Source organism: Scylla paramamosain, chromosome 6, assembly GCF_035594125.1.
Source record: "Scylla paramamosain isolate STU-SP2022 chromosome 6, ASM3559412v1, whole genome shotgun sequence".
Lineage (NCBI taxonomy): Eukaryota > Metazoa > Arthropoda > Malacostraca > Decapoda > Portunidae > Scylla > Scylla paramamosain.
The window spans coordinates 20,846,997-20,859,345 of record NC_087156.1 but is presented as its reverse complement, the minus strand read 5'-3'; the positions used below and the strand labels follow the sequence as shown (position 1 = coordinate 20,859,345).

The following is a 12,349-nucleotide window of genomic DNA, read 5'->3' as shown; positions in this document are numbered from 1 at the left end:
CCGTGCTGATACTAAGAAAACAGGCTGACGCTGAAGTAGGGGGGAGGATGACCTGGCACTAGTAAAAGGGCTGAACTGGCATTGGTATGGTGAACTGGGCAACACTCACTCTAGTAAAGACGAAAAACAACACCAGGGTGAAGATCATAAGGGAAACTAGTAACGGGAGCTGCTAGCACTAGGGTGAGGGATGACCTAGAACTAATAAATCAGTGTAATCCGGTACTAACGAAAAAATTGTAGACAAAAATAGGATTTGGGCTGAGACTAGATGCAGAAAGACTAGCGTGCGTGTCGTGATAACTAGGGTGAAGGGCCGAGCTGGCAGAGGCAGTCGGCCTCACCTGGCTCGCTGGACGGCACGGTGGACAGGCCGAGGCCAGAGAGGTAGGGGTAGAGGCCGTGGTCGCTGAGGCTGTGATATATCCTCCTGAAGCCCCCGGTTTGCTCATGCTGGTACAGGCGACGCACTTCACTGTCATCACTGTGACACACACGCCCGGGGAAGGCAAAGGCGCTCCTGGTACGAGTAAACGCACTACGAACGGGGCCCTGATCGATGGGGTAGGCTAGGTCACTCACGGGCAGCTCGGCGGAGAGGGCCCCGTCATCACTGGCCGTTCCGTTCTCCTCCGCGTACAGCACAGTGCCCGCGGCGGTCGTGGTGTCCTCACCATTCATGACTGAGGCGACGGTGGATTAGAGTCCTAGCGTAGGGCGCTCGCTCGTCCGCGCCGCGACTGAATGGTCCGCTCCAGGGGAAGGCCGCTCTCCGCCGCTCCTCACCTGGGCCGCACGTAACCCCACCGTCACACCTCCGCTAATAGGACGAACCGTAACGAACCCCAACCCGATAATATTCCTTGGTACGCCGGAAACTACCGCGATTGGAGTGTTTGTCAATTAACTTACGTGCTATTGTTTTCCGATAACTATTGGTAGGTGATGGTGAAGGTGGTGTAGTGTCACGCCCCCTCCTTAGTAACACATATGCTGACACATAATTGTACTGCTGCGCATGCAGGAAATTAATTGGCCAATCTACTGCACTTTGTTTGTTTGCTCTTGTGTGTGTGTGTGTGTGTGTGTGTGTGTGTGTGTGTGTGTGTGTGTGTGTGTGTGTGTGTGTGTGTGTGTGTGTGTGTGTGTGTGTGTGTGTGTGTGCTTTAATTAGTGAGTGAGGGGATTTCTTGTTTGTTTGTTTGCTTTAAGTGTGTGTGTGTGTGTGTGTGTGTGTGTGTGTGTGTGTGTGTGTGTGTGTGTGTGTGTGTGTGTGTGTGTGTGTGTGCGTGGGTGTGGATTTGAGTGTCAGTATCAGTAGTGGAAGCAACAAGCAACACAGTCAGCACATTTCAGCACGTGCACCGCCGCGCCACTCGCCCACAGGAGCCCCTCACCGTCCCGCAGCTCCTGTCATTTGGCTACTGCACCGCCACCTCTCCTCGCCGACCGCCCTGCTCGCCAGGCCCGGCACGGCTATCCTGGGGTGTGGGTCACAAGGTGCTCATCACGGCTGGTTCGTTAGTGTGCAAGTGAAGTGTGTCGTAGAAGCAGAGTCCGTGGAGCACCTCACAGCGCGGCACGGAAGGAGCGCGACACCCGGCTGGCCCGCCTGGCACTGGCCCCGACGCGGCACTGCCTCGCGCCCCGCCCGGCCCGCGCACACTCCTCGCATTCTCACACCAGACCGGGGATTTACTCGCGCGCTCCCTCCACCCCTGAAACCATTTCCGGATCACCACGACAGGGTTAACGATACCTCCCCCGGAACAGGAATCTCACAGCTATGGATGTCTTCACGCTGCGCCCCCTCCCTCCTTCCCACCAAGAGCGGCCAGGGTCGCGTCTGTCATCTGAAGTGCTGGACCCGTCGCGTATCAATAGGATGAACCGCCACTACTACTATTAACGACCCGACGTTCCCTCCCGCCCGCCGCCAGTCCCCTCCCCCTCCCCAGCAGCCAATGTCCTCGTGTGAGCCGCTGCAGGCCGTGTGTGTGTGTGTGTGTGTGTGTGTGTGTGTGTGTGTGTGTGTGTGTTGGGTTAGGACCGGAATGGATTTCACAGCAACGCCAACCCCTTAAGGGCGCGATCGCGGGCGCGCATGCACAAACACACACACACACACACACACACACACACACACACACACACACACACACACACACACACACACACACACACACACACAAGTAATATATACACGGTGTAGTAGTAGTAGTAGTAGTAGTAGTAGTAGTGGTAGTAGTAGTAGTAATAGTAGAACAGCAGAAGCAAGAGTTCATACGTAGGTAGTAGAAATTCCATGAGCCACCGTCTCTCTCTCTCTCTCTCTCTCTCTCTCTCTCTCTCTCTCTCTCTCTCTCTCTCTCTCTCTAAATAGTTTCAGAACACCGTTGTTTGCAGTTTTGTTTGACTACGGATATCCACTCACGCGTCACGCACACAACTATTTCCACGCGGCGCTGACTTCCTCCCGTGTGCCAGGTGCGCGCAACTGTCAGGTGTGTGCCAATAACCATTTAGCATTTAGTACAGATTATCCAACCTCGTAAAACTACCCTGTAGCCTATAAAGTACCTCTATTACATGGTATGCTAGGAGCTTTATGTGACAAGCAGGTGGTCCTGCCAAGGCTATGAGGCGCTAACCACCTCCTGACAGGCTAACGAGCACACTAAAGCCTTATAACGATAACTTAGATATGTGCATTACTTGTGCCGCTGGCGGTGCTGCTGACATCGTCGTAGGCGCTGCTGTGAGGTCGCCTACTGTCCTGCTGGGCTCTATGTCGAGGCTGTGGCTGCGGCGATGAACTGTACCGCCGGCGCGCCTCAGACCTCATGTGTTGGTCATGTAGTGCACGGTGCTGTTCGCTGATGGACATTTGAGAGGGATCATGGGGTGGCGCCGCGCTGAACCCCAAGGCAGGGCTGGTCCCTCGCGCGTAGTCTGCGGTGGCAGAGCTTGGGCTGCCTCGGTGCCTGGGCTGACCCGAGCTCTCCACGTTCTGGTAGTGGCCGCCCGATGACCGCCGGCTGGAGTCGATGCTTCTCGACGTGGGTGGTGTTGCCTTGCGTGAGGGAGGAAGCCAAGCTTCTCGTGGCGGCGTTCCGTAAGTGCGAGCATCGGAGTGTGTCTTGGAGAAGGACGAGCGCTGGAGGCTGCCATCATGGTCTGACGCAGAAGAGAGGTTGTCCCAGCTATAATCTGCGAGCATGGACTCCATTGCTCCCCTGTAGTGTTCCACCCCTCGCTCTGCGTCCTCTGCTTCCTTAATGTCTAAAATAGACGAGTCGTGGTGGGAGGGGCTCGAGTCGGGGCGATGCCCGGGGTGAGAGGCTTCATTGACAGTGTGGACATTTCTCTGGTTTGGTCTTGGGTAGCCACTTATACAGAACACTCCGGCACGCACGCCTTCCCGCTGCGGAGTGCTGCGTTCGCCGTCTGGAGCCACTCTTCCTCCCACACGCTCTTCAACACCGGGGTGCCCGTCATGCCCAGCGGCAAGGGAAGCCGCACCTGAGAAGCTGGCGGGGCTCGGCGGCCTGCGGGAATCCGGTGTAGAGACCGAACAGCCCGCCTTCTCAAGGTCGCGAGGTGGGGACGCCTCTTGGTCGTCAAAGCTGAGGTCTCCACTCAGCGTGCTCAGCGTGTCGTTGTGGTCTTCCTCCTCACGTGCAGGTGCCGCTCTGCCCTCAACCTCTGTGTGTGCACTGGCTCCATCAGGTTTAGCCCGCACTGTGCTTTCCGTCTCCTCGCTTTCGCTATCCTCTTCCTCTTCCTCTTCCTCTCCTTCCTCCTCCTCGTCGTCGTCGTCGTCCTCCTCCTCGTCTTCCTCCTCCTCCTCCTCTTCCTCCTCTTCCTCCTCTTCCACCTCCTCCTCAATATTTTCACCAGGATCACAATCACTACCGAAGGTTCTTAAAGGATTTATTTCAGCCTGGTCAGCAACGTCTGGTATCTTTGGTTTCCTGGTATTCACTGAACCAGGCCGCAGGTGGCCGTCACTTACAGAATTGCCCCTAGTGCCACAAGCCCCAACGGCCTGTCCAGATCCTTCACTGGGGCAAGCAGTGTCAAGGTGTGGAGCATCATCCTCCTCTTCAGGAATGGTGCAGGGGGAGCGGCCCTGAACGGGTCTCCCACTACTCGTCTCGTATTCATCTTCGGAAGTTTCCTCCGAATCACCAGAGCCAGAGTCACTTTCCGAGTCTGACGAAGACATCTCTGAGGCGAGTGACGGAGGGTGCTGGCCATCCGTCACATTCTTTCCTCTCTCCGCGGCACGCATGTTGAGTGCGCGGATTCCGTTGGCGGCCCAAGGGCGCGATGACACCACCTTGCCTCCCCTTGCCAGGCAATAGGAATCGCTGCGCGTCACGTCCCCTTCAGTGCGTTCCTGGCGAGGGGACTGAGGGGGCGTCCCGTGAGGCTGACCCACCCCAAGGATGTGGTCATGCATACTGCCTCGCCTCTGTTCGCCCGTCTCCCCTGCCGGGCCGGGTGCCCTCACAACATGGGCGGCGTCGTTATTACTTCTTAAATACAAATATCTGAAATATCACCATCACTAGAGTCAGGAGGCGGCGGCACGGCGCGCGGTGCACTCGTTACCCCGGGACTGACTGGTGCCCGAGGGGAGGAGCCGCGGGGCAGCCAGGCTCCATCACTGCCTCCCACCAGCCCACCAGCCCACCACTCACTCACCCTCGCCGCACCCCTCACTGCAACTGTACTCAGCAACTGAAATAAGGCAAGAAATCCGCACCACGCCCACAAAACCGCCCTTGCCACCCACCTTTCCAAAAATAAGTTTCATTATGACGCCCGCGCCTTTATATTAGCGATCACCTGTAGGGAGGCGAGGTCCCTCACAGCTGCACGAGGGCGGGGCCAGCGATGGTGCGCCAGCCTCCAGCCTCTCCCCTCGCAGCGCCCCGACACACAGGCAGTCTCACTACACCAATAATGTCCTCCTTTGGCTCCCCGTCGAGTTTTGCTGCCGGAGCTGTTATTGGCAGGCCTGCCGGCACATCCGTCCGTCAGTGAAGGGTGCGGTGGCAGCTGTCACTGCCTGGGCAAGCCTCACCTTTCCCTGTCACCCCTCCCAGGGACGCTCGTCTGGGACCCGCCTCAAACCCACGGGGCTCTCGCATTCCTCACATTTCCTCTCCTCCCCCTTCCTAAATTTCTTTACGAGTGTATTTTTACGACACAACTTCCCCTTTCATAAACACTTTCGAGGCAAGATTTACCTATTAAATTTAACGCCGGGAGATGAGGGAACTAATACTATTTTAATTAGTACAATGAATTAGTGATGTTAGTAAAAGTTTTTATTGTGACATTCAATAGGAAGAAGAAACTAAAGTGTTAAATTTTCGAGGCGGGACAGCGAGAAGCGAGGCGAGGCGGCGGCGAGGCGGCGGCGAGGCAGCGCCGTGTCCGTCTCTCGGGACCAAAGGAAGGGGAACTGCGGGATGCAATTAGTGCCATTCATTTTCCCTTATTGGTATTTACAGAGCTGGGCTGTTCATCATGTCGTTGTCAGCTTTCACCATGATAGAAGTATTTGCTTACTTGCAGATCACGTGTCCCGATTCCCCACCTAAAGCCTGACGCCCCATCATCCACACGTCCCGCCCCACCCCAACCCACCACTCGCACCGTCCTGCCCTGCACCACTACACCATCAAACACACCAATTTAAACATATCCTTGGTGATTCCTCCACTCTAAATGACACGGTTACGAGCTCCAACTTCTGACGGAGAAGGAAATGACAAGCACTGACAAAGAGTCATTGAGAAATTGTTCAAGATATATTACAAGGAAAACTTGCATCAGCTGAGCACAAGACGAGGATGTGACCCGCGAGGCATTCCGGGCGGGAGGCGAGGATGGCATTCATGAGACAAAATGTTCTTTGCCGCCCACATTGAAGCGTCTCACTCCACTCGCCCACACGGTCATGACGATCACAGACAGTCGCACACAATACCGCGCCCTTCAAGTCTGTCACAAGCGAGTGGCAGCAGGCGAGGACGGGGAGAGTCGAGGCCCCTCAGGAAGAAACACGATGGAAAAGACGTTAAAAATCTTTCCCTCCTCTCTCCCACCCTCCCTCCCTCTCTCCCTCACTCACCCCTCCCTTCCTTCTTCGCTCACCGCTCTCACCCGTCACATATTTCACAACGATGAGGCAAAAATTTTTATGACTTTCTGAATCGGTGCATCAAAAAGGCTCTTAAACTCATCAGCACGGCGCATCGTGTGGCGGGGACGCGGGGTACACACTCGCATGACACACGACACATCACAACACGGCACCAGGCGGCGAGGCGAGGGGACGGGGAGGGGATGGGGACGGCTGTAGTAAATCCCGCATGTGGCATCCGTAGTCAGAACTGCTTCGGTATCAAATTACACAGAAATCCGGGTGAATCCCAAGCCAAGGTCAACATGTAGGCTGTTCCCCGCCGAGCCCTCCATCAGCCAGGTCCTCGCTCCTCCCTCAGCAGGTCCAGCAGCATCCGGGCACATGTCTCAATGGATACCTGTCGTGAGGCCCGCCAGCCCAGCCGAGGGTGAGGTGGTGAGGCGTACCCACCACTCAATGGGCGTCAGGGTCAGCGGTACCTCTGCCTGCACGGTGCCTGGGTGCCTGGCTCGCTGCCTCACAGTGCCTCCCTTGTCAGTAGTTTTCCTATTGTCCCCGTGCCTGTGTTATGGTTACCGCCACGAGAATCACCACCACGAAGCAGACAATGGTCAACCGCCAAGTGATACTACCGGCGCGGGCCACTCCGCCGTAAGAATCAACAACCCTTAGCATGGAAACCTGAGGAGGGAGAGAGGTAAGAGGACAGGCACGTGGCCCTCAGCAGCGTGACCCCGACCTAGCCTCCCTCCATCCTCTGCTCCCGAGCCGTGCAAGTCACCCACACCCTGAGGGCACGTGTCTGGTGACTGATGCCCTGCTGATCACTGGCACATAAAAATATAATACCAAGGCCGAGGAATGTGCGAAAGGGGAGCAGTCACTGACCGGCCACCCTCTTAAGAACCCTAACCTCCTCCTCCTCCTCCTCCTCCTCCTCCTTCTCTTCTTGCCCCTCCTCCTCGTCATCCTTCTCTTCCTCCCCTTCAAACACTCAAGCTCTGCACCTACTTTGGCCCTCAAAGTCTTGCTTATCTGGCGCCGAGGCTTCTTTTGGCCATGCAGGTCCAGGGCCCGGTGTGGCCAGCCTCAAAACCCACACACACATGAGTCCCTTCCCTCTCCTCCCCTTCTTTGCCTCCCCGCGTCATAACTCAACGACTCGCCCCGCCCCAGATCTAGCACTTAGCTCATATCTACCTCCTCCGCCACCACTAGGACCGTCAGGGGCTTATCTGTGCTGAAGGAGGGCGTACGCAGTCCCCAGCCAAGGGCGTAAGCTGCAGAGGAGGCAAGTGAACTCCAGTGGAGTGCTTGACTGCTCGCACTTCTCTCAGTGCAGACAGGAAGGCTGCCGCCGCCTTCAGGTGTGGCGGGAGACGCTGGCAGGTGTGGCACGCGTCCCCGAAAACAAAGACGGTAAAACACAACCCTCCACCCGCCCGGCACATCCCTACGCCTGAAGAAAGTTGCCTCCCCTCTCCCCTTTTCCCTCACCCTAACCACTCAACCATATTAATAGCCGCCCCGCCCGCCCCTGCTCACCCTGCTCACTCCACTCACGCCGCCTACACCTCCATCTCCAGCGCAGCTTTCCACACCTCAACCTTCTTCACTCATTTGGTCACAGCCTACATTCATCCTGCCTCCACAGCAACCACCACCACCTCCTCGTAGCCACGCTCACTCCCGCTCTTCAATCATCCACTCACTCATCCCTGGGCGGACTAAAGGAATTTCCCGTGTATTTATTGCTTCGTTATTTCCAGTCGCTACATCCGGAATCACATTTCAACGCGGGGTAATAAAGTAGATAAATCAAGCACACATTCCGCTATGCGAAAAAATAGACCTCATGACCTGAACGCCCACGCCCCTCCAATGTGTTTGCTTCAAGGGGCGCCGCTAATCCCTAACCGCTGTCCCTTCGCCTCCCAGCCCACGAAGCCGCCGAAGTGAGTGAGACAGCGAGTGACAGCAACAGGGCCACATATGGTGCTTTGGTGCCGCAGTATCAGGAGAGTGAAGTAAGTGTCGAGTATCTGCGCGGACCCTGAACTCTCTCTCTCTCTCTCTCTCTCTCTCTCTCTCTCTCTCTCTCTCTCTCTCTCTCTCTCTCTCTCTCTCCCCTTCTGTCCTGTCCTTCCCACCTCAATCCAAGCCACCCAGGGATGAAAATGCTAGCTGCTGGTACTGCTACTGCTGCCACTACTACTTTTACTACTGAAGAAGAAAAGTAACAACAACAAAACAACATCAACAATCAGGAGGAGGAGGAGGAGGAGGAGGAGGAGGAGGAGGAGGAGGAGGAGGAGGAGGAGGAGGAGGAGGAGGAGAGCATCATTTGGTGTGTTTGAAGAGGGCACTTCCTTACGTGTGATGGCACGATGAGGCTTACAATCAGTAGGCTGCAATAGATAAGGCGGGACGCTGGGATGCCTGTGTGTAAGGGGGTGAGAGAATGAAAGAGAGGAAGAGTCTGAGTGAGGTAGAGGGTGTAACGTTAGGATATGAGAGATAGAGCGTGAGAGTTTGAGTGAAGTGGAGGGTATAACGCTAGGATGTGTGAGAGAGGACCATATTCTGAAACACTTCTGCGCCGAACCTCCACCATTCAAAACTCCAGTTAATCTTACAGAGTTTTTTTGGGGGGGATATTTTCATGGTTCTACTGACAGATAAACACAATTTCTACATTATTAACAGGAGAAACACATTTGAAAACAAGGCTAATCATCTTTATGGTCTTTGAAAATAGTCGTGGTGAGAGAGAGCGAAGCTTTATCGAATACGACCCATAGAGTGTGAAAGTTTGAGTGAGGTAGAGTGTGTACTCGTAACGTTAGGATGTGAGAGATAGAGTGTGGGAGCAAGAGAGTGAGAGCAGGAGTGTGAGAGCAGCGCCCCGTGCCGTCTACTACCACACACCAGGCGCCGCAGGATTGGTCTGTTCACATGATACCCTCACGCTTCAATCACAACCAACTCAACTTACTAATGACTTTCCCAAGGCGAGCAAGATTCCTGTAGGGAAGCTGTAAGAATCTGTTTTCTGTCAGCACACTCAATGCCTTGCTCTCTAAGATGGTAAATATAAGGTTATCATTGTGCCTATGTCTGGTGGAGCAGGTTACCGCCAGTGTCCCTCATCACCCCTGCTGCTGCCTGCCCCCAGCTCTCTTACTCTTAAAGTCTCAGCTGCCCACATACACACACGGGACGGGAACACATACTGGCGGCACCTGCCTCAAGATAAACCAACACTCAGGAGGTTATCTGTTGCCTGCCTTCCTGTTTCGGTCTTAAAACAGTATAAGTGTTTTGCTTATTTATTAATTTTATTTATTTATTTATTCATTTATTTTACTTATTTATTTATTTATTTATATATTTATTTTTATTTATTTATTTATTTTTTTGTAAGCGGACTATTTATTTTTCATGTCAGCGGGTCACCGGCTTAGGGTAACAAAAGTTGTAAAAAAAATTCACATGAGGTGCCAGTCCCTATTAATTTGTTTGTTTGTTTATTTATTTATTTATTCATTCATTCATTTACTTAATTATTTATGCATATGAGAAACTGACCTAGATCACACAATTTGAGGCTACACAAACGCGCACGCACACACACACACACACACACACACACACACACACACACACACACACACACACACACACACACACACACACACACACACACACACACACACACACACACACACACACACACACACACACAAACAACAACAACGACAACAAAAACAACAACGACAACGACAACGACAACAACAGCAACAACGACAACAACAACAACAACAACAACAACAACAACAACAACACCTCCCAAAATAAGTTTCACATTTGATGGACAGGTAAAATAAAGTTTTATGTTCCTGCACCAAACACAAGTACAAGTAGGTCAGTGACAAGCGAATGCCTTGACAAATATATAACAATTCACTGAGGACTGTCATACATTTGCCGTGTGTGTATGTGTGTGTGTGTGTGTGTGTGTGTGTGTGTGTGTGTGTGTGTTTACGTGCAGCACAACACCCTGCGCGGTCATTGCGTGGTGCGTCAGACAACACATCGGGCAGCAAACGCCGCCAGGAAGGGCCTCACTCTAGACACCAGCAGGGACCTAAAGTTGATCTTCCTTGGCCTCTGGCGCGACACAAACCACCAACCAGACCCCTTGACGAGCCGCACAGGAGGCTGCTACGTGGCGAGTGGGCAAGGCAGGAGCGCAGCTGTCCACCCATACCCTCTGAATAAATAAAACACTGACCTCACCCATTTGAAGACAGTGAGGCGTAAGGAACAAGATCTGCTCCCTTAGGTTAAATTAGTTATGATCGACGCAGTGATGGATGAAATGGAGATGCTAATGAAGATCAGTATAGGTGTCGCGCCAATGCAAGAAAGACACGGACGCTCAGTTACAGACGCTTGGCTAAGGGCACCAGTACGTATGGGAGTATAAAGTGGACACCAGATGGAGATGTAAAAGTTGTACTGGAGTTTATGTGCAGTCACTCGAGAAGCAAGCCACACCCTTATTCCTTCTCCTTCCTCTTCCTCTTGTTCTTCTTCTAGTTCTTTTCCTCTTCTTCCTCCTCCTCCTCCGCCTCTTTCTTCTCCTCCTCCTCCTCAGTACATTCTGCAACATCTCCACTCTGAATTAGATAAGTGGACGTCTTAACCGTGTCCCTCCTCTCCCTCCCTCCCTCTCTCACTCTTACTCTTCCTCACTCCTTTCAGCCAGGTTTTCTTACCTAAGTACTACTACATACCAAAGTCCCCGTGTCTGAAGCACCGCTACACACACACACACACACACACACACACACACACACACACACACACACACACACACACACACACACACACACACACAACTCAAAGCCTCAGTGACTTACGGGTATACACCTTTCTTTCTCTCTCTCTCTCTCTCTCTCTCTCTCTCTCTCTCTCTCTCTCTCTCTCTCTCTCTCTCTCTCTCTCTCTCGCGATTTATCCACCAAAACCTTCCTATCTCCCCCTGCACTCCTACAATCTCTCTCTCTCTCTCTCTCTCTCTCTCTCTCTCTCTCTCTGTATGTCTGTCTGACTGAGATAGATGGGTGAGGAGAGAGAGAGAGAGAGAGAGAGAGAGAGAGAGAGAGAGAGAGAGAGAGAGAGAGAGAGAGAGAGAGAGAGAGAGAGAGAGAGAGAGAGAAAGAGAGAGAGAGGAAAGAGAGAGAGGAAAGAGAGAGAGAGGAAGAGAGAGGAAGAGAGAGAGAGAGAGAGAGAGAGAGAGAGAGAGAGAGAGAGAGAGAGAGAGAGAGAGAGAGAGAGAGAGAGAGAGAGAGAGAGAGAGAGAGGTGCAGGCCACGTTAAGTAAACACCTGGGCATCAGTACCTGGTGACTTCCGGCGGAGGTATAAAGGATGGAGGGAAGGCGGGGGAAGGAGAGAGGGAGTGGTGGTGGTGGTGGTGGTGGTGTGTCGCCTCTCCGGGTAAACACACTATATTTAGCCACTGATGTAAACTCTCGCAAACCCCTTCAACTGTGGAGAGAGAGAGAGAGAGAGAGAGAGAGAGAGAGAGAGAGAGAGAGAGAGAGAGAGAGAGAGAGAGAGAGAGAGAGAGAGAGAGAGAGAGAGAGAGAGAGAGAGAGAGAGAGAGAGAGAGATTCAGTATACTGACAAAGCGGATATGGCCAGTTAGTGTTTTATTTAAGGTAAGGTCAGGTGAGCAAGACTGGTGTTGACTGATAGGTGAGAGGCATCGCATATTTGTAATACACATACATACATACATACATACATACATTGTATGTATGGTAACTGACTGTAGCTGAATTATGAGTTGTATGGTATTGTATGGTAACTGACTGTAGCTGAATTATGAGTTACGAGGAGTATATACGTGTAACAGAATAAAGACTTGAATGAATATGTATATAAATAAGATGGAGAGAAAGAAAGAAGGAAAGAATGAGAGAATGGATGAATGACGGGAAGGAAGGATGGAAGGAATGTGCGGAGAAAAAGGAAATAATGAAACAGGAAGAAATTAAGAATATTATGAGAGAGAGAGAGAGAGAGAGAGAGAGAGAGAGAGAGAGAGAGAGAGAGAGAGAGAGAGAGAGAGAGAGAGAGAGAGAGAGAGAGAGAGAGAGAGAGAATAGAGAAAAAG

General features: G+C 52.8%; 1 protein-coding gene across 5 annotated transcripts in view; it reads right to left on the bottom strand.

The window, feature by feature from the left end:
• Nucleotides 1–12,349, bottom strand: part of LOC135101374 (uncharacterized) — a 70,534-nt gene that overhangs the window by 53,090 nt on the left and 5,095 nt on the right. For 3 of the 5 annotated variants that reach the window (XM_064005272.1, XM_064005273.1, XM_064005274.1), the window contains exon 1: nucleotides 2,716–5,625. The exons of 1 other annotated variant lie outside the window; for it this stretch is intronic. In XM_064005272.1, coding sequence (XP_063861342.1) covers nucleotides 2,716–4,465 — 1,750 coding nt within the window. In that variant the 5' untranslated portion in view covers nucleotides 4,466–5,625. Of the gene's footprint in view, nucleotides 1–2,715; nucleotides 5,626–12,349 lie in introns of those variants that run through there. One more of the 5 variants, XM_064005275.1, reaches the window with a different exon arrangement.